At 34.8% G+C, this 23,054-nt stretch overlaps 1 protein-coding gene and 1 long non-coding RNA gene across 5 annotated transcripts; one reads left to right on the top strand and one right to left on the bottom strand.

Annotated features, from left to right (window-relative positions):
• Nucleotides 1-1,438: 1,438 nt before the first annotated feature.
• Nucleotides 1,439-19,711, bottom strand: LOC117570367 (histidine decarboxylase). Of its 4 annotated transcripts, XM_052005561.1 has the most exons (9): nucleotides 19,656-19,711; nucleotides 9,448-9,629; nucleotides 7,119-7,697; nucleotides 6,908-7,017; nucleotides 5,094-5,147; nucleotides 4,317-5,010; nucleotides 2,958-3,103; nucleotides 2,642-2,900; nucleotides 1,441-2,511 (listed from the first exon to the last, which is right to left on the bottom strand). In XM_052005561.1, the coding sequence occupies exons 2-9, from the start codon at nucleotides 9,473-9,475 to the stop codon at nucleotides 1,853-1,855; spliced, it is 2,529 nt and encodes an 842-aa protein (XP_051861521.1). In that variant the 5' UTR covers nucleotides 9,476-9,629; nucleotides 19,656-19,711; the 3' UTR covers nucleotides 1,441-1,852. The 4 variants fall into 4 exon arrangements, with proteins under 4 accessions (XP_051861522.1, XP_051861521.1, XP_034107847.1 ...); XM_034251956.2 differs by lacking the exon at nucleotides 19,656-19,711 and having other exon boundaries at nucleotides 9,448-9,861; XM_034251957.2 differs by lacking the exon at nucleotides 19,656-19,711 and having other exon boundaries at nucleotides 2,363-2,511; nucleotides 2,629-2,900; nucleotides 9,448-9,858.
• On the top strand, nucleotides 14,764-22,923 carry LOC127565702 (uncharacterized). The gene is made up of 2 exons (XR_007955041.1): nucleotides 14,764-15,165; nucleotides 21,026-22,923. It is a non-coding gene; the product is annotated as an uncharacterized LOC127565702 (long non-coding RNA).
• The last annotated feature ends 131 nt before the right edge of the window (nucleotides 22,924-23,054 follow it).

The raw sequence follows: 23,054 nt of genomic DNA, 5'->3' as shown, positions 1-23,054 counted from the left end.
TTGTTCGCTTGTCGGTTCTATCTTGATAATGATTCCATGTCCATGAACCATTCACAATATTTTTACTTGTAACTAGTATCGCAAGATGCTTTGTAGGGATAAATATTGCAAAATTACCAGCTTAATTAGCTAATATTTTAATAGATATAATTGTAATACCTCCAAGCGAAGGGTAGCTGCACTTTGTGGTAATGTCTGCGATCGAGCATTAGGTTTATTTTGAATGTTAATACCAAACATTTTTTTAAAAAGAACCTAAACAATGTTATATGGATTGATTTTAATGCAGATGATGGGGTAAAGTAACCTATTTAGATTAATAGCTTATCTTTAAATCTTTGACTTTAAATTGTATTCAATGCCCTACTTCTTTTCCTAATCATATCATAATCGAAGAGCTTGATTTCTTCGAAAACAGCTAAAGTTTTATACAGAAAAGATTAGAGCCTAAAATAAATTATCTTATTATCCGATATTTTATTGAAAATACTCAAATACTTGTGTGACTAATAAAATAAAATAAATTAAAGCAATAATACATCAGAAACTTTTTAAGTGAAAGTGTTTAAAAACAGATGAAAAAGAGTTCAAGAAAATTTAGCCTTCACTACTTTAACAGTTTAGATTATTGGAAAATCAATGGGAACCAATATACAATTTTCAGATGATGTCATTTTTAGACTATGTATGTAATTTTTAACAAAAACTTTTTTCCACTATAGGTTTTTGTTTTTTTCTTACAATGATTTCTTTAAATTAGCCTGCTGTTGTTTTTTTTTTTTTGTAATATTACACCTTGCTTAATTGTAAAATGCTTACATAAAATACGTGTAAGATAATAGAAGAACTCCCATAAAAAGACTTTTTATTTTAACTCTGAAACTTTAATCACAATTAGAAGTAAAACTTGGAATTAACTTAATATTTATATTATTATCGAATCATCCTACAGCAAGTTGTAGATGGGCAAAGAGGGAGAGGAGAAGGACGATTGCAAAGCAGATTCATTTAAGTAAGCTAAGTATTGTATATAGAACTGCTTGTTAGACTTAGTTTAAATATATATATTACATGGGATTAGAGTAAGGTTCAATGCTAGAGATAAATTAGTATTTATATTGATATATATATAGCCACGATTTGATACTACGATAAGTAACATTATTCTAAGTGCAGTATTCATTTTAAAATATACCAAATTATTACAACCCAAAAATAGTAAAAATACACCATAGGCCATATTTGGTATATTGCTAAATACTATGGCTAAAATACTTGTTCCAATAAAAATCTTTAAATTATGTTGTTTAAAAATGTTTTTCTTTAAATTGGCCTGTACTATTATTTCGTTATATTTTCTTGAGTTCTACACGTATACAAATAAAAACACCCTGTTCATATTTTCCCCAATAAAGTTTTCTAAAATACAAAAACCGATTAAAAGACTTTATACTTTTAACGCTGAAACTTTAATCACAATGAGGAGTAAAACTTGGAATTTACATAATATTTATAATTATATTGGATCGTCCTACAGCATGTTGTAGATGGGCAAGGAGGGAGAGGAGAAGGACAATTGCAAAGCAGATTCATTTATGTGTTTGATTAAGCTAAGTATAGTATATAGAACTGCTTGTTAGACTTAGTTAAGTATGGGTTTAAATATATATATTACATGGGATTAGAGTAAGGTTCAATGTTAGAGATAAATTTGTATTTATGTTATATGTTATAACCCCGATTTGATACTACGATAGATAACATTATTGATTGCACAGCAGTGAAGGATAGTTACAATTTCTAAGTACACGAATATCATATAGTTAAATATTATGATTATGATTATGATTAGTTAAAGGGACTCCAGCGAAGAGGCCGCCGAGCAAATGGTGGCATCCGAATCGGAGTCACCCAAAGCGGATTGCAGCGGCTGCGAGGGGGAGGCAAAGGAACCGAGCAGCGGCGAAGCCAACTCATTGAGACTGCTGAGGATGCTCGGCGTTGCTGTGATGACTCTGGCCAGACTGAGGCTGCTGCTGTCCGTGGATGAGGAGCATTCACCATCGGCCACCGAATGCGATGAGGACTGAGCGTAACGTTCGAGGAGCAATTGATTAAAGGTTCGTGCGGGCCAATCAAAGTCCTCCGTGGGCGTTGTGATGGGCGTGGGCATGTGATGAATGCTGCTGGTGAAGGAGCTGTTGTCGATCAGGCTGCTCACTGGCTCCAGAAACCGCTTGCCATGATACACATCACAGTGGGTGACCGGCGTCAACAGACTATCCACCGAGACGGTGGCACTGCAAGGCGATTGTGATTGGGACAGTGATTGAGACTGCGAATGTGCGGTGTAAAGTGCAATCGGGCGAAAGTGATTGGCGGGCGTGGCATTCAGATTAGAGATGCTATTGCAGTTGCTGTTGTTGTAGTTGTGTTTGCTGGACTGGGAACTGGAGTTGTTGTGGCTGCTGCGACGTCTGCGACTCAGCTGCAGCAGCAGCAGCTCAGTTTCTGAAGAAAATTGCAAAATTAATCGCAAAGTACAAATATCGTAAATGAATTCTTGCAAAGCTTTATCCGAGCTTGGACTAACTAGCAATAGAACTAATTGGGGGTGCTCTACACTACCTGTGCTTCATACCTTCCGCCGCGAACTCCTCGTTGTCCACATCCTCACGTATGCTCGCCTGTCCCCCGCCCACCGCCACCGCTTGCCCCGCCTCGCGACCTGTAGTGCGTCCATACGAATTTACAGCAGTGCTCTGGCTGTGACTGTGGCTGCCGCTGTCATCAAGTGTAGTCCGCACCACCGCCACATCCATGTGCGAGTCCAGCGAGAATTGTTTGCCAGACATCAGAATTCCTCGCACTCGACGTCGCGTCGAAGGCGACTCCTGATGCTGTGTAGTCATAATAATATTAATTTAATTCATTACTTTAACTTCTTCTTCACTTACTGCTATGCGTATTCCCGCATAGGTCTTGGCCAGAAACTCATCTGCATCAAAGATCGCCGCAAAGGAACCGTTCACCACCTTTGGCGACAGCGGAGAGTTCGACAGCAGCAAACTAGAGCCAAACGCTTCGCTTTTCTCCTTGGTATCTGTATTTCATTTTCAATTATATTAAATTGTATTTATTCTAAAAATAACTAGGAACATTTCTACTTCATATCACAAGTCTGCAAAGTATCTAAAGGGATATCAAATAAAGATTTTAACATGAAATAAGTGTTTGAAGTGTTAAAATTGATCTCAACAAACTTTGCTTTTTATATTAATTACAAAAAACATATATTCCCTGGTGATAAAAATATAAAAAGTAGCTAGCAAGAACTTTGTATTGTTTGACAAGACTTTAAAGTATCTAAATTCTTTAATATGAAATAATCATTTGAATTAGGTGAAACTGCTTTGACCAAACTTTGCTTGTTTTCTTTATTTTTAAGTATTTAAGGCCGTATATAAATAAATTTCCTGCTTTAAATGAATGTCACATAAAAATAAACTAATTTTTTCATATTGAGAATATATTAGAAGTTAATAAAGTTAACCACAGCATTTTAATTTTTACAAGTAATTGTGTTTCTAAAATGTTCTTGCATTTAAATGCATATTCTTCAATTTCTATTCAGTTTATAATTATTTCACTGCATTCACTGTATTCACTAGTATATTTCAGTAAACTATTTTTTGTACTTCATTTTATTAAGAATATTATATTTAATATGCAAATAATTATCATTTGTGCCAAGGGCACATCATATTCCTAGATACTTACTAGAATTTTTTCTCCTATTCTTCTTTATTTTGATAAATATTTTTCACTACAGAATTTTCTTTTTACTGTAGTCTTCTATACTCATATTAAATGCTAAATCTAAAAAATAAAATATTTCTGATTATTTCTATATATTTTCAAATTGATTTTAAAAGGCTTTTCCGCCAATGTTCTAACCAGTAAAGTCAGCTAAGTTGTATTTATATGTATAGAAGTTTGAGTTCAATATGCTGCTGTTAACTACTTTTTGGCCATTTGCATCTTGCAGCTAATGTTGCTAACCAGCAGCTGCAAAATGCTTCTAATTAAAGATAATTGAACTGATGGCTAGATAAAGTGTTCGATAAACTGAAAGAGAATGAGAGTCACATGCATTTTGGGTGGATCAAAGTGTTTTATACAATGGACAAAACATAAACGTAAAATAAGTAAAATATGTAAATTACAAAAAAATGTCAACTAAACTAAAAGAACGTAAAAGAACAAATTCGAAGTGGGGGCAAATCAATTATAATTGGGTAACGCCCAGTGTTTACCCTTGAGATAGACACGATTCGAAATGGTGATGTTCATCTCATCGAGCACCATCGATGCCACCTGTTTGATCTCCATCCAATCCTTGACAATGTCATCGAGTGTGGTGTGCGTCGAGGTGATCGTGAAGCGAATCACATATTGTCCTTTCAGCGATGACGGCACACAGTGTTGATTGCCGCGATAATTCAGACGCTTCAACAGACGCTCGGTGATCTCGTTATCGCCACGAATGCGAAATACAACGAGACCTAGATGGCGCTTTGCGGGCAACTCGAAGCGATGATCGGCGAGCACAAGAGCTTCGAATTTCTGGGCTAAACGAACTCCTTCGCGTATGTGTCGCTGTAGTCCTTTGATGCCAAAGGATCGGAGCACAAACCACACTTTGAGCGAACGAAAGCGACGACTCAACGGAATTTGCCAGTGCATAAAATCGACAGCCACACCAGAGTTCTCATGCTGCAGATACAACGGCTCCACGTTGAAGGTGCGATGCACTGCGGTGCTGTCTCGCACCCACATCGCTGTCGCATCGAAGTGCACCATCAGCCACTTGGACGGATTGAAGGCAATCGAATCCGCACGTTCGATGCCTCGCAGCCAGGTGCGAAACTCGGGACAGATGAAGGCGCTGCCCGCATACGCGGCATCCACGTGCAGCCACAAATTGTACTCGCGACACACGACGCCAACCTGAAAGGGGAGAATGGAATTTGTTAGAGCAGCAGTTTAATATTTAAATGCAGATAAGTTTGATAATTGTACTGAGCACTCACCTCGTCCAGATTGTCAAAACTGCAGCTGCCAGTGCTGCCAAGCGTGGCGCAAACCTGCGAAGAAATTGTAATTAAATTATTAAATACTACTTAAAAGTGATATGGAAATGTTACTTTATAGTTGCAGCCACTGTTTTAGTAATTGTGTGAGTTTTAATTTGACTTACATATAATTTTAACAAATAAAATAAATAAATATTCAAAGTTAAAACTAAGTAAAATGTGCGAAGACATTTACAGCTGATTTTTAGAACGAGTTGTTAATGAAAACTTTGCTTACGTTTGCTATTTTTTATTTTAAAGACAAATTAAACACAGAGAAAACAAAATCAAGACTGAAAAAATCTTGATTTAAGATTTTTTTGGTCTTAAAAAGAACAATCTTGGAATAAGATTTTTAGGTTGCAACAATCTTGAATCAAAATTTGCATTTTAAGATTAAAAATATTTTATTTGAAGATTAAAATCTTGATTTAAGATTGAATATAAGATTGCAAAGCGTAATTTAAGAACTTTTCGATAACTAAAGTTATTCCCGACTAAATAAATGTAATACGGATATTTTGTAAGTGTGAATTTTCACTTTAAACTAGAATTAAATTTGTTACGAATGAAGAGCCTTATTATATTATATCATAGCTATTTTAAGGAGAAATTATAGTTCGGGATACGGAAATGTAACTGCTATTTATAGAACATTTAAGGAAAGTGTGGAAAGATATTATGATATTATTGTATTACTGCGTTTTTGAAGCTAGTTTTTAAATGAATCTACAGTAAACTTAATTAGTAATTCATTTCGCATTATAATTATTTAAAGATATGCACTGACGAGCAAAATTGTAACACGAGTTCAATACTCTAACTTGAAAGCTCTGTAACTTCTGTTCTAATTTATAAATGCAAATAATTTCCTAATATAATCTTTCGGAAAAAACGCAAAATAGAAAATGAATAAATCAAGTATCTGGGTAAAGTGAAGGCAAATTCCTGTTATTTGTTGTCATTACTTTTAAAAAGGAACGAATAATGAAAATTATATTTCAATTCCAGTTTAAAGCAAAGTGCTGTCATGTGTTTTAATCGCAGACAGAAAATTATATTTTTATTTTTATCGGGATGAATCGATAAAGTTTAAAATAAACCTCTTAAATAATTAAAAAAATAATATCCTATCTAATATGCTATCCCTTTTTAAAAATAATGAAAATGTAAATAAACCAATTCTTAACATAACATACCGAAAAAAAACTAAAATTAACCAGGCTACAAAATTAGATTAGAATACTATAGTTATAAACCTAATATCAGAGGCGAATAAAAAAATTTGTTATATTTCTAAAAGATACATAAAGCAAAAATGCAAATATTGTAGCCAAAGTTTTTAATGTTTTTAAGTTACTTCTAGGTTTAGAAAACCTTCTACAGAAGTATTGAATGACAATTGCTCTCCTGAGAGCTGAAGCAATTTGTAAGTTGCCTGCTAAACGTTTGCGAATGAAGGTAGGCAAAGGATAACGAAAGAGTAGCCTCCGGAGAGAGTTAAGTAATCGGCTAAAGAAGCCGCTTAAAATGCGAGCGATAAGCAGAGCGCAACTCGCTTGCTGACGTTTATTAATTGGCTCCGCTGGGAATCAGAGAAGCAGAGAGAGCGAGAGAGAGACAGAAATAGCACGACGGAGTGCTAGAGTGAGAGCAGCTGCTGCTGTCCACAAATCCACTCAGCGCCTAATTGCACGACGGCGGCGTCCAATTAATTTTGACAAGTGCCAGGCGAAGGCGAAAGCGAAGACGAAAGCAAAGTCGAGACTCACCCAGAATGGAACAAGGCCCTGCTTAATGTCGTCGTCGATGGCCTCGCGCAACAGTTTGCCTCGCATGGCCAGTTGCTCGTCTGCCTCAATATAGCGCATACGCACGAGTCCTGCAAAGGAAGAGAGAGAGAGAGGGGAGAGGAAAGAAGAAGGTGTTGGTGTTGGGTTGCATAAGCCGCTTAGATGTGCGTCAGTTGAGCAGCGAACTCACCAATGAGCGCCGCCTTCTCAACGCTCGAATGCGCCTGATCCGAACAATAGGCCACAAGACGTGCATTTATCTCGGCATCCTGATACCCAGGATTATGCTCATGGAATCGCTGAATGGCGCGTGTCCTGCCAGCGAGCAAACACACAAGCGTCGCCTCACTCGCCGTCGTCTGTAGCACTCCGCCTCCCTTGCTGTTGTTGCTCAGATGCAGAAACTCATCCGGCAGCCCAATCATCTTGCCCAGCCAATTCATCACCACAATCTCCAGCTCTGTGCACGCCGGTGAACTCGCCCAGGTGAAGCCCAAGCAGTTGATCGCATCCGCCAACATATCCCCAAGCAGCGATGGCATCGAGTTCAATGCCGGAAAGTATCCGTGCATATGAGGCGACTGCCAATGCGTTACTCCAGGCATCACAATGCGTTCCACATCCCCAAAGATCTTCGGCCAGGATTCGCCCTCCACAGGCGCTGACTCTGGCAGCAGTTGTCTCATGTAGCCGGGACTCACGTCCGGAAAGACGCGACGCTTGCGTATGTTCTCCAAATAGTCGGCTATGTAGTCAACCATCTCCTTGCCTGTAAAATAATTAGGAATATGCTTTGATAAGGAAATTATATAGTATAATATTTGCTTACAACTATTTATTTAACATTCAAGAATACTTTAGGGTAGAAATTTAAATAAAACATATTTTAAAAATAATTTTCAACCATCTGCTTCCCTGTAAAATAATTAGGAATTATATTTTTATAAGGAAATTAAATAGTCTAATATTTTCTAACAACAATATCTTCAGCATTGAAGAACTTTAAATACAACATATTATATAATTATTTTTCTGTGTAGTCAACCATATCCTTGCCTGTAAAATAATTAAGCGTTAGCTTTGATAGGGAAATTAAATACTATAATATTTTCTAACAACAATTTGTTTAACATTGAAGAATAATTTACTTTTCAACCATCTTCTCGCCTGTAAAATAATTTGGAATTGGCTTTGATTGAAATTAAATAGAATAATATTTTCGGACAAGAAATTTGTTAACATTAAAGAATACTTTAGGGTAGAAATTTAAGTAAAACATATTTTATAAATACTTTTCAACCATCTCGTTGTCTGCAACAAAATTGCATTAGTTGAGAAATGAAATATAAAATATTTCTTAAAATTGAATTCAATATTGAGAATGAGCTTTTGGTAGAACCTAAAATATAAAATATTTTCGGAAATTTGCTTAAATATTTTGTATAATTCTGCAACATACCTTTCAAGACATAAGATTTATTTTTGTGGGAAATTTAAATAGAAAATATACAATTCTTCTTGAAATATAATGAGTAGCTTATTCAACATTGAGGATTCTTCTTTAACAGAATATCCTACATATAATATTATTATCTAAAATGATTTTTTTTTTTTACAAACTTCAGCTATGGCCCAAACATGTTCGCACAGCACTTATTTAAATCGTACTCGTTTTATTTAAAACAGTTTTCTTTTATGCATATCTTTAATATTGTTATTTTAATCGTAATAAAACCATATACCAAGGAGAATTATTCGAGTTATTATTGTAGTATAATTCTAATCAAATCTATATCTAAAGCATATTGTTCTGCAAAGTTGCGTGTTGTAAAATATAATCACTTTAGTATTCTTTTGAAAAATTATGCTGAAAATGTTGATATCTGATCAAAAAAATTGAATTTTCAATTATTCTTCAAAAATAATTGAATTTTGTTCTTGAATTTTACACAAAATTTTCTTATTATTTAGAAAATATTAAAAAAAAGGGCTCAAACACTATTTTTTGGATATTTTGAATATCTTTTATAATTTTATTTTCAGAATGATGTTGAATGGTTGCTCAACCAGCAATGCAAATAATATAAGCGAACAAAAAATTAAGCAATAAACAAAATAATAATAATAATAGGCAATGTCTGCAAAATTGTGTCTTTAATTCTCATTCTCATTCTGAATTTTTAAGTTGTGATTATATTAAATGAAATTGAAAGTTTACGAAAAGACTTGAATTGCACATAAATTGCATCATTATTAGATGTTTGCAATATTTCTCAACACTTTTCCATTGGAATGGAAAAGAAACTAATAAAGCGTGGGCACGACGGATTGGATTAAATCAAGATATACGATGCGAAACAGTTGTGAATTGAACTAGGCAAATGTGTTGGGACACATTCGTAATCCTTTTAGGACTGCAACAAAACTGCAAATCAAATTAAGCCCACAAAAGATACAAATGTATCTGTAGCTATAGCTGTATCTTTGGAGCTGCTGCTGTGCGTTTTATTATCACTTACCCCGTTGCCGATACTCCTTATAGTCCATGGCGATGACGTCAGCAGCGAAAGAGTGTGTGTGTTAACTGTATTATTTTCTTCAGAGCGTGGGGCAATAAGTGTGGAACTTAATCCTTGGCTGGCTTTTGCGACTGGAATAACTGTTGCTCTGGATGCTTTTGGTTTTAGATTTGCGCCATTATCTGTGAGAAGAGTTTTATTTTTGCGGTGTTAGCTAGGCAACTTTGATTTTTCGTTTTTGTTATAGAGTAGCAAATTGGAACGTCGACCGTTGACTAAAAATGTATAAAACTTGGACAGAATTTTCCGACGTTGTGGGGCTTCACACTAATTGGAAATGAAAAGCAAAGTCATGGAATGAAAATCGTCGTTGTGTTGTGTTGTGTTGTGTTCTCTCGCCTGGGAAACGTGGCCAGCTGTGAAAATATTGCTGAGCTCTAGGGTTGCACTTTTGTACTATTAACCGTATAATATATTATTGAGCCACAGGTCGTTGTTTAGCAAAAGGGTTTAATGATGTGACTGCACAAATATTTTGATAGTCCACTGCGGTGTTTATGGATCGAGTACCTGGCACGTTCTATTTGCCAATTTATTTAGTCCTCCCTACTAATATATGCAATAATTCCCCATTTTTTTTAATTAATAAACGCAATTTGTATCATATGTTTACAGATTGTCAGTCAATTACGATTACGATTACGATTGCAGCTGCCAAACATGCAATATTATGATATATATTATATATTTCGAATATATTTATTCTAATTGGAGCCAATTGAACATGGTTAAGATCGGCGTGTGGAGATTTTCCAACAAAATTCCGCTTAAATGTTGAGCGCTCTTAATTGTTTATGCTGGTATTTCATTATATTGTTGACAATTTAAATTGCCAAATCGCATAACAATCTCCCATTTATTTACTTTAAACACAATGCATATAGTACTATGTCCATATAAACTGTCGTGTATCTGTGCAAATCCCAAATGCGAGCAGCTGATTGAACTGCATTTTGTCATGCATTCACATTTAATTACCGCAAATAAAAATGTGTATAAATAAATTAAACTTTGAACTTTGCTTGGCAACAAATTACAACATTTATTACAAGCATTTTAATTGAGTTATTATTGCCGTTTTGTGGCGCAGAAAGTAATTAAATTAAGAAGCAAAAAATTTAAGACATATAAAAATTACTCAAAGAAAGAATATGAATAAATTACAAAAATAAAATTTCTATAAATAATGTTCCTTGTTATGGCATAAAATGCAATAAAAATAATAATAAAAAAAAAATATTTATATAAATTATGTTTCATATTTTTGGATTTTTAACTACTAGGTAGTTAAATCAAACAAAAATAATATATTTCTCAAATAATTTATCTATTCTTGGCACACTTTAGTTCATTATTCAGCATCAGAGATGTTGCACTTTTATTCACAATTTACCCAGTTAACACACACGTTTATTACTCGCACTTGTTTTTAATTTCGCTATCTGCGTTCAACTAGGAACTTTCGCTTTACATTGGCCCTATTTATACCCAAAATTATGTGAGCCTGGCCATAGAATCCCTTCAAAAAATTCTCCTTCTCTATAATATGAATAAAAGCATTGGTAACTACCACTGAATGAAGTTGAAGTCAGTTATAGAAATTCTTATGACAAGCAAGTACACTTGTGTATACTCTTTCATTAAATGATCAGCAATTTGATATATTGGTTTTATTAAAGGAAATTCAAATTAGTAATAAACTTTAGAAATCTTTTGTATAACTTTTATTTAAATGTTTTATTACAATGAATTCTGGCACACGAATTTATTAATAATTCAAAGAATCTACATTATTACAAAATTGATAAAACATACTTAAAATAACATTTTCTTCTTCACCATATTTAAAAAAAATAAATAAATAACTTAATCTTTTTTACAATCCACTGCAATACATGGATCTTGTTCGTTTGTACATATGTTGTAACAATATCCAACAAATTTTAAATTTTCATTTCCACTTCTTGAAGAACATAAAATTTGAATTTTTTGACGAAATGTGTTGATATTATAAAGTATACAAAAATTAAACTTTTGCCATAGAATGATATGATTTAAGTTTAAGGAAAATGTATGACTATTTTTAAAGTATTTATTCAAATGTTTATTTAAAAAATAGTATTATTCTAATACATAAAATTTCAAATTTATTTAATATAAATGCACAGTCAAATGCTCTCGCATAAGCCAACAACTCTCACTCTTTTTGAAGAGTAACAGCGCGTGCAACAGGCAAATGAAAGAGGACACTGCGTGGGCAGGACGCTTCGGCCAATGGCAGGCGAGCGAAGCCTGACGCATGAGTTCGACCAATCAGCGCGCAGCGCAGCCGAATGAAGGAGAGCGAAGGAGAGCAAGAGTTGAAGAAAGAGAGAAAAGCACACGCAGAGTAAAGCAGTGAAGCAAAGTGCTGCACAGTGAAACAGGATCAATGTTGCAGGCAATTTGTGCTTAGGTGCAGTTTGCATGCATTACACAAGTGTTGGCCGGCTTTTACTTGGCCAATAACAATATTTGCCAGCGGCTTATCACTATTTTAAAGATTGCAAAAGACACGCGCAATACAAACACACGCAGTCCACATGCAGTCCACACACACAGCCCACAGCGCAGGCTGGGCTCGGCTTGCATAAGCTTGTTGGTGTTGTTGTAGTTGGAGTGCAAGTTTTTTGGGCACAGGAAGACATAAAACTCTGTGCTTAAATTGCTTTAAGCGCGACTTAGAAACGAACGGAAGAAATCAAATGCAAAAGAAAAAGCATAAAACAAAACGTCGGATGACTTCTTGCTTCTCCCCTCTCGCTCATCTAAAAGCTTATTACACAGTTACAACTGTGCTAGCGACGACGGCTGCTGGAGGTCAATGAGCTTTGCTTTGCTTGTTGTTGTTCGACTCAGAAATTTCGTCAATTCATTGGCTTTGTGTGTGAGAGTGTGTGTGTGTGTGTTGAGTTTTAATTGTGTGCGTGCGTATTACCAAATATTGAGCAATATAACAAGAATTTTCAGTTTCTTTTGACTTGCTCGAGAGACAGTTACAAATAATATGATAACGCCCGCTCTCTCTTTCCCACTCTCTCACACGGTCTTCCTCCTATCCTATCGCCATCTTGCTTTCGCCGCAGCTTTTGAAATGCACTTTTGTGTGTTGGGCATGCGTTACAGAAATTCCTGCTAAAAATACATTTCGTTCAGGTTATTTTCATAAAAATACTTTACAAAATGCATATCGCATAAATTTTGACATTTCATTTAAGCGTAAGTACGCTCTCTCTTCTCTTAGGGTGTGCTCTTTAAACGATCTGTTGCGCGCTCTCTCTTCGTGTTGATCGCTTCGCTTCGCTTTGCTTTCTCTCTGCGCACTTTCTTTATGCGCACACTCGCTCTCACTCTGACGATGACGCTCTCTTTGTGTGTGTTGTGCTCACCTCTCTCTTGCGTTCGCTCGCTCGCTCAGTTTTTCGTGTTTTTGTGTTTTGATTCCATTCTTCTTCGCTAAGAACGTTCGTTGACCTTTTTGCTTGTGGGGCTTGTACGAATGTGTGGTGTGCTGGCCTGGCTCTTGTTGCTGCTTCTGCTGCTGCTACTGCTGTTGCCAATGCTGCGAGTGCTTCTTCTTCCCGCTTAGCGGTACTTCTCAACCTGTTTTATTTCATTTTTTTTTCTTTCTGTCTTTCTCCTCCGCTGCTGACTTGCGATAAGTTTTCTCTTGCATGCACGAATGTGAGTCTGTGTATGTGTGTGTGTTTGCTGTAGAAGTCTTCCTGTTTATTTAACGATTAAAGTTAAAGGTGCGCTGTGAGTGATTGTATGGGTGCCTCTCTCTATATATGTACGTATGTGTGTGTGTTTGTGAGTGCAACTGCAGCTGTAGCTTGTTGGAGCTTCGATGACGCGGCCCCCAAGCAAACGTCACGGACTCCAGCCAAGACTTTGACTCTGAATCTGAATTTCAAACTGACTCTGCTGCAGTTTAGCGATGCACACGAAGCGATCTATCGTTATGCAACACAGTTTTCAGTAAAAGCTTAGCTTAGTTAAATGCAGATCACAAAAAACGGAGCTTTTACTTAATTGAGCTTTTGTCTATAACACTTACATTATAAGGAATGTAGAGGAAGGGTGTTTTTTGGGGTAATTTTGCTATTAATTTGTCTTCTAGTGCAGAGCTTTATTTAAAAAGTTTTAGTTTTAGTAAATTTCATATTTTACACACGCTTATCAAATAATTAAGTAAAATTTTGAGCTAAGGTTTCTACAAAATTCCGTTCATTCTTATGCAAGATAGGTTCTCGAGTTTATATAATAAATAATTGAAGAAATAGTGGAAGTTATGTATTTCAGCTTATTAGATCAATCCAATCAAACAATTTCATAAATTTATTTTCATGCCAAATATTGGGTAAGCAATATTTAATAATTTTAATTCCAAGAAGTGAAAACCCTCTTCTTTTAAATAGTGAAAAACCTTTCTTTTCCAATAGTTGTTCCTTAGCTAACTTAAACAAATATTTATTTTGCTAAGTTACTAACTGTGTTGTTAATGAACTTCCTTATAATAGTGGAGAAAGTCCACTTCAATAAGTTGATACATAATTAATATCTATATACTTCAAAAGATTTTCTTTTATACATTTTTATTATTAATTATATTAAGAGGAACTTTTACTCATAGTTCAATTTCATATTGATTCAAATGGCGTTTGATTAACTTTACCAAAGATAATTCTTGCATGCTAACAAAATGTAAATTCTAGAGCTTTTTATTTCGTAATATCATGAAATACAGAAGCTTTTAACTCGTGTCACGCAACCATCTCGAGTTTTGTGTGCTTGTGATGAAATTGTGCGCATGACTCTTGTTACTTTCGTGTTGTCGGGGTGTATTTTTGAGCGATGATCACGCATTTAATTAGCAGGAATTCTTTTGCGCGCAACTCTCAACTGTGTGTGTGTGTGTGAGGCAGGTGAGGGATGCAGCGGGATTTGTTTCTGATAGCGTCTCTCTGGCAGCGCTTGGTAAACTCCTTTCTCCTTTCTTCGAAATGCAATTGGCCGCTGGTCGCGACGTCCGACGTCCGACGCTTGTTTTGGTTACCACCTTCCGCACAGGTTTTGCCTGTGTTGTTGTTGTTGTTTTTACTTACTGGCAGATGACTCCGAGTCAGAGTCAGAGTCTGAGTCGGGGGATCGAATCGGATTCGGATTCAGACTCGGATACCGATTCATCGCCTTGCCGTTTAGTGTTCAAACGTTTGTCCACACGTCCAGTCAAGTCGCCGTTGTCGTTGTCGTTGCCCGTTTTGTTCTTACTCGTATTGTCTCTCTCTCTCGCTCTCTCTCTTTCGTGATCTCGTCCATCACGCGGGATTCGCACTCGTTCTTGGGCTGCACTCGTGTCGTTCAGCCCACTTCGGCTAATTTACCGTTTGAAAACTGTTTGCACTTCGCCTGTTACAAAATACTCGTTTTGCGCCTCGAACTAATTAAGTGTACTATCGATATTGCTATCGATAAACTTGTGTGTGTTTGACATGTGAACCACCGCAGTTCAGTTGTGTGCATTTTACATATTGCAAAAGCTTTTGCAGAAAGCTCTCGAATAACGGTGTTAGATGAGATCAAAGAACGCATGTAACATGCCAAGCACTATCAGAGGTGAGTTTACATCATCGTTATTCCTTATTACCTAATTGCTATTAGATAATCAACACTTTGGCCAATTTCATAATTAAGTTAATCATGCTGCTGAATCTCTTAATCTGTTTTAGTTGATGATTTTTAATCAAAAATCACTTGAGTTGCATAGCATGACAAATCTTGTAATGAAAACGCAATTCGTCATAGTTAATGTTTAATTTTTTTTTTTTTTTGTTTAGGGTTTACCTTCACCTTTTCTTTTACCAATTATCACAGTCCCTTTTGATTTTTGCATATTTGCGATTAGGGTTAAGCGGTTAAATAATTTCAGATCGAAGGAGGAAGTTCAAAATGAATCACTTTTTAGTTGCAATGTTTATTTTGACTGAATTTATGTTTTGGTTTTTGATAAACTATGTTTTAATTAGTTTATGTTCTTAAATAATGTCTGAACATTATATTTTTGAAGTTTGCCTTAAAATAAATAGTTGAGAACTTTAAATAAATTTGAATTATAATATTTTAAGTCAATATTAAACAGTTTAAAATTAAAAAGTTTAGTTACAATGCTCGGATTTGAGTTTTCCATTTCACATCTTGTGAAATTGAATAGTTTGTTTAAGTTCTAACTTCATTTCTATTTTACTATCCTATGTTAATGTAAACATTCGAAATTTAAAATAAAACAAGTAAGAAAGCTACAGTCGAGTGTACTCGACTGTGAGATACCCGCTACCCAATTTGATTAAAGCCAATATATTTTGCGGTATTATTCTCAAAATATACCAAATATACTGCAAATACACTAAAAATATACCAAATGGTATATGTGGTATATCGATATAGTACCGCATTCAAAATATACCATGGACGGCTCAATATACCAGATTGTCAGCCAAAGCAACTCAACCCCTAGTAAGAAGGGGTTTTTGCCCATACAAAAGTATTTCTTTAATAACTTCGACAATTTTTATCTGATCGCAATCAAATTTTCAGGAATCATAACTACTATAGTTATTATTATATATATACCAAAATTCACAACCTTAGCTTTAAAATTACGCTTGTTATTCGATTTTTTTGATTTGCGGGGGCGGAAGTGGGCGTGGCAAAAATTTGAAGCAAACTTGATCTGCGTGCAAACATAACAAATGCTGTCGAAAAAAAATTATAGCTCTATCTCTTATAGTCTCTGAGATCTAGGTGTTCATACGGACGGACGGACAGACACACAGACGGACAGACGGACATGGCTAGATCGTCTCGGCTGTTGACGCTGATCAAGAATATATATACTTTATAGGGTCGGAGATGCCTCCTTCTACCTGTTACATACATTTCCTGTCGGCACAAAGTTATAATACCCTTCTACCCTATGGGTAGCGGGTATACAAAATATTTTTAATCAATTCATTTAAACTTAAGTTTAAATTGAAAATAATTTTTGTTCGGATTTTGAGTTCTCTAATTTACAATTTCATTTTTTAATCGCAATGATGTTTTAAAAGAAGGAAAGAATCTGTAGCTTTAAATGGATAGAAAATTTAATCTTTAAATTTCTAGAGCAAATAAACCGATAGCTGCTAATTTGTTAAGGTTTTAATTGTCTTTGCATTATATATCAAAGAAATCTTAGATTCTAATAAATTGTTTAAATTAGCTGAATTATATTTACATACTTCAATAAACAAATTCAGATTACGTGATTTTAGCTAGATCATTAAATATTCTTTTATGCAACCGTTTATAATTTAATTACAGTCTTAACACTCCAATAAATTTTCATGCAAATATATTTAAATTCTCTGAAAAAAAAACTTGTTCAACTTCAAATTGTTTTAAATTAACAACAATTACACATTCCCTTTAGAGAAATCAAATGTATTTATATTCTTTGCTGGCACTTTCAAGGCCTTAATTCTAATATTTATTTGTTGAGCAATATTTGCATTTAATTATAATTGTTTTATTGAGTTAATTTGGCAGCTTTAAAAACAGAAAATAATGCTGGTGATATTTTTTTGTTGACTTGGCCTTGGTGGCAAACACCAAAAAAAAAAAAATTATAATAATAATGCATTAAATTAATTAATGGATCGTAAACAAAAACCAAAAGGGGCAACTCAAATGCAGTTAGAATTTGAGTTGTGTGGAAAAGTCGCTGGAAAATTGACTGAAAAATGCAAAAACGCAGTCAAGCTTCAACGCACGCAATTGCTTTGGCAAGGTTTTCCATTTATTCAAGTTGTTTTTTTTTTTTGTTGTTTCTTTTCTTGTGCCGCATTTCCGATTCTAGCTGCAGATGTTGCAACATCGCAGCAGCAGCAGCCGCGAAACAAAAGCCAGCTTTATACAAGTTGCGCCTGCGCCCAGCAGCAAACTTGAAGCAAGTTGCCTCATCGACAGCGACGACGACGTCGCGACGTTGCAATAAACCAGTCGTCAGCTAATCTTGCAACACAGTTGCGCAACAAAGAATCCGACACAACGGTACTAACGTGTTTCAGTTGTGGTAGCTAGCTGTTTTTAGCTTTGCTTTGCCTGACGACGTGCTGTTGTTGTTGCCCCCCCTCCCCCCACTCTTTGATTTGTTCTTGGCCACAATCAGAGCCAGTTCCACTTTGCGTGTAACAGGTTTTTCCTCTTGAATAACTGGGACTTTCTTACGGGACTTTCTTACCCTGGACCTGCCTCTCTTTCCCTTTGCCTATCTCTCTTTCTCTCTCTCTCTATGTTTCGCTGTCTTTGGTCTGAGCCAAGAAACAGGTTAGAATCGCGTCTCTAAGCCAACAACTGCCGCTGCTGCAATTGTCTGTAACGTGGCCAACAAACAACAGCAAAAAAAAAAAAGTAGTTGAAGAGGGGGGAGCGAGGAGATCGAGGCATGATCGTTACAACGGTGAGGCACACATTTTCACGTTAGAACCAACGGCGCTTCCACAACGTTGCAGCCACAGCAGCAGCGTCTGAGCCAAATTGTAGGCTTACAGCTTAGAACCAGTTAGCTGCTGATGGCTGTTCGCTGTTGGCTGTTGGCCGCTTGCGCAAGCTCTTCGACCTCCCCCCCTCCCTCTGGGTTCCCCCCTCTCCCACTTGATTCCGAAACCAGCACAAATAAATCTAACATGATTTAAGCCAACGGAAAACATGAAAAATATGAGAAGAAGACGCCGCTTGGCCGATAATAATATTATGGCTAATGATGCGTCAAAAAAATTGCTGATGATCAAAAGGGCCCAGTTATGGCCCTCGCGATAATATTGTGTAATGGCCAATTCTCTAACGGGCCATCAGCTGTTCTTTTGGCTAACTGTTTTGGCCACCAGAAGCTGGCCATCAATTTAATTGATTCGCTTGGTTTTATTTTTTTGGCCAAGTTTATTGCCTTTGCTTTGCCGGTTTCTTCTGTTAGTTTAGCGCTTTCATTGATCTATTTACGGCACTTGACTTAAGAATTTGGGTTAAATCAAATCTCACAAAATGTTGTCAACTATTTAAGCTGTTTTTCTCACTTGCAGAATTTATCTTTGTGAACCTATCTTGCATGGTTTTTAAATCACTTTTATGTTTAAGTCATATTTTTAATGGAATTTGTAAATGCAGATTAAATTTTTCTTTCTTTCTTATCAATACAATTTAATATTAAATTTGTATAAATACAGACATCTCTCAAAATGTTGTCAACTATTTAAGCTGTTTTTCTCACATGCAGAAATTATCGTTGTGAACTTATCTTGCATTGTTTTCATACTGTTTATAGCACTTTTATGTTGAAAATTACATTTTTAATGTTAGTTCGCAAATGCAAAATATATTTTTCTTTTATTCTTCGATATATTTGTTATCAATTAAATTTAATATATAATTTGTATAAAAGCAGGTATCTTTCAAAATGAAGTGAACTATTTTTTTTCTTTCTGACTTGCAGAAATTATCTTTCTGATCAATTCGAGCATTGTCTTTATAGTTTTTATAAGACTTTTATGATTTAATCACATTTTTAATGTAATTCGTAAATGTAAATTTTATTATTCTTCCATTCTTCTATATATTTGTTATCCATTCAATTTAATATTAAATTTGTATTTCTCAAAATGTTGTCAACTATTTGAGCTGCTTCTCTTATTTGCAGAAATTATCTTGCTGACCGCATCGTGCATTGTTTTTATAGCACTTTTATGTTTAAAATTACATTTTTAATACAATTCACAAATGCAAATTATATATTTCTCTCATTCCTTAATATATTTGTTAAAAATTTTATTAAATATACATTTTGCCATGTCTCAAAATGCTGGCAACTTTTTAAGTTATCTTTCTCACTTGCACAAATTATGTTTTTGACCTTATTTTGCATTCTTTTTACAGCATGTTTATATTTGAATTACAATTTTTAATATAATTTGTAAATGCAAATAATTTTATTCTTTTATTCTTCAATATATTAAATTTAGAATAAAATTTGTATAAATTTTCTATATTTTTAAAATACCTGTTTCTTTGCTTACCGGCAGCGATGAGTTTTGATAACTTTGAATTAATTTGAGGTCGGCTCGCGACTGATGTCGTTATCATTGATTCCTAATTTCAACTGAATGGATATATAGTTTTGATTCGTCATGTTGACTTCACATTTCGAGTACCCGTTTCGTTCGATTCATTTGAGCTGACAACTTAACTTAAATGGAATATGCGTTTTTTCGCTTCTTTTAAGTATTTGAATTTTGCAGCACTGTTTAAAGATTATCGATATTTTATATAAAAACAAAAAAAAAAAACGGTTGATTTTCAAATATATCTAAAGAGTCGAACGGGTAAATAAAGAAAGAACAAATTTTGATGATCTTTTGCATCACTTAGACGTGAAGCGGTGCTATTTTTCCATGGAACATTTGGAAAATATGTTTAATATTATGACAAGCCAAAGTAATTTTATAATAGAAATATAAGTTAATTAAAAAAATATTCAAATACAAAAAAAAAAAAAAGAAAATTTGCAAAAATGTTGTTCAAAGATTTTTTAAAAATTTGAAATTAAGTCGATTTTAATTTCATAATCTAATGTCTGTTAAGGAGGGTTTAAAAATATTTGATGATTTGGAAAAACTTTTACTAGTTTACAGTGCCAAAAACGTAAAAAGTTTTCATTTCTTTACATTTCTGGTGCTCAACGATATAGTTTGATGTTTTGTTTTGAATGTGTTTTTTCACTTTATCATATTATCATGTTAAATAATGTCGGCCACAACATTTTCGCCAAAGAATTAGCCAAATAGGAAATATATTTTCTCAATATTAGTCAAGATTTCATAGTAAATACATTTTCAACGTAGCTAGTAACGTCTAATAATAAAAAAGCTGTCAGTAAAGAAAATTTCGTACTCTATAAGAAATATTCTAAATTAAGATTGCAACAAATAAAACAAGTAAGAAAGCTATAGTCGAGAGTACTCGAATATGAGATACCCGCAAACTATTTTTTAATGAAAACAAAACAGTGCGGTATTATTCTGAAAATTGACCAAATAAATATGCTAGAAAAAAATACTAAAAATATGCCAAGGACTATATATGGTATGTTGATATAGTACTATATTCAAAATATACAACAGAGTGTTAAATATACCAGATTGTAAACATAGTTTTCGTATTTTATTTCGTTAAACATTGTAGATTTTTCTGGAAAAAGATGATTGTGTGAATAACGATTTCACACTGTTTTATTAAATCAATTTAAATGGTTATTTGCTTTGTTAATTTTAAGTATTATTCAGTTTCCATAACCTTCATTTCGTTAGACTTCTAATCGAAGTTTGGCGCGCTTAATTCAAATATGTAAATCAACCCCAAATAAAAAGCATCTCAAATTTCCCAAAAGCATTTCACCACAGACACAAACAGACAGACTTGGGGAAATTCCCCAGCTGACACACATATACAGACTCACACGCATGTGTAAATGGAAGGAAAGTTTGCTTAAGGGTAGGAAAAGCTGCGCAACAATGCCGCGCGCGTTTTTCCAGTTTTTCCTGTCGTATGCACTTGGCATTATGCCTACTAACCCTATTTAGCAGCGCAGCGAGTCCCATTTTTCGACTGCATGCAGAACACAAACACACATACACACAAACACACACATCGACACACACACAGATGGAGAATCGTGGTTGGCATTGCGAATTTTCCCATGGCAGAGTCCTTTTTCCAAGCAGCTGAGCCGAGCTGCTGAAAGGCGAAACGGAAAGTGCGGCAACGAAATGTGAAATGTGTTTTTGTGGCGCACTTGAATTTGGGACACATTCCTGCAAAGGACGCAACGCAAAAGGATACGCGGCCAACAAAGCGCAACCACAAAAAATACAAAAAAAAAAACACACACACACATATATATGGAAGATGAAAAACACTTCAAGTGCAATTAGTTAAATTAAAGTGCGTAAATAAATTAGAAAATATGAAATGAAAATATTTGAATTGAATATGTGAAAAGCAAACAGCAAAGTGTGTGTGATAAACAATGGAAAAACCTGTGGAAAACTGCAGTTGCAGTTGCAACCGATAAATAAAACACAAAATGAAATGCAGTTAAATAAATTCAAAATTTGAAATTAAACAGAAAATGCAATAATAATTGTTAATTGCAATGCATTTGAATATTAAATATTAATTGCAAAACTCGAAAAGCGAAAGCAGTGCATTAACATTGTGTGAGTGTGTGCGAGTGTGTGTGTGTGAGGGATTTGCATATGTGTGCGTGCTGAAAAATCGATTATTAAAGCCACCAGCTGGTGGTTGTTGTTGCCGCTTTGTGCGGTGGTTGGCGGCTGCGGGGGTGGTTTGTTGTTGCTCCCCGATTTACTTGGTCAAACTGCAGCAACAACAACAGCAACAGCAACAACAGCAACTGCTAGGGTTGCGTGCCGCAATGTGGAAAACAAGCAGCGACTGCGACGCCAGCGGCAGCAGCGGCAGCGACACACTTCCAGTGACAAATTCCAATGGCGCCTTGCAGCCTTGCAGCGGCAGCGACAGCGACAATAACAACAGCACGTTGCAGCGCCAGGATATGACAGCAACAACAACAACAACTACAACAATATCAGCAGCAGCAGCAACAGCAACAGCAGCAATTGTGGCAGCATTTGCCAGTTACGGCCACAGATACACACTTGCAACAGCAGCAGCAACGACAGCAACAGCAGCAGCACAATAGCCCAATCTAAGGAGCAAACTTATTGCAACAAATCAAATGCATTTCGGCAGCGAGCAACAGCAACAGCAACAGCAACAACAAACACCAACAACACATAAACGCGACTGATTTACTGTGCAATAAAAAACCAAAAAATAAAAATATAAATACAAAAAACACTGACAGCAAACGCACAAAATAAAAACAAAACGCAGCGCGCTGCAGCAAATTAAGTATACGACGCATATTCCACGCGATACAGTGCAAGCCCAAAGAAAATATATACAAAAAAATAGAGACAACATAACAATAATAAAAAGCAAAAAGAAATTGAAAATAATAAGAAAAATATTCAAAAACAAAGCAGAGAAATAAATGAAATGCGCGAAAAAATATATTAAATAAATATTCAAAGCAAAGTTGCAGAGAAATGAATGAAATGCATGTAGAAATACAATAAATAAATATGAAAAAAAAAACAACACAGAAATGAATGAAAGAATAAATTTAAAATAAATAAATGAATGTATGGAAAAAGTCAATAAATAAATGAACGAAAATAAAAGTATTGTAAAAGCAAAAAAGTTAGAAATAAGTATTTAAATAAAATACAAAAAAAAAGAACAAATACCAAAATAAAGAATGAAGTAAAGACTAATTTGAATTAAACAAAACAAAACCCAAAAGCAATTGACAACAAATTCTGATGTGACAA

This window comes from Drosophila albomicans, chromosome 3 (assembly GCF_009650485.2).
Source record: "Drosophila albomicans strain 15112-1751.03 chromosome 3, ASM965048v2, whole genome shotgun sequence".
Lineage (NCBI taxonomy): Eukaryota > Metazoa > Arthropoda > Insecta > Diptera > Drosophilidae > Drosophila > Drosophila albomicans.
This window is presented reverse-complemented; position numbering and strand designations above follow the sequence as displayed.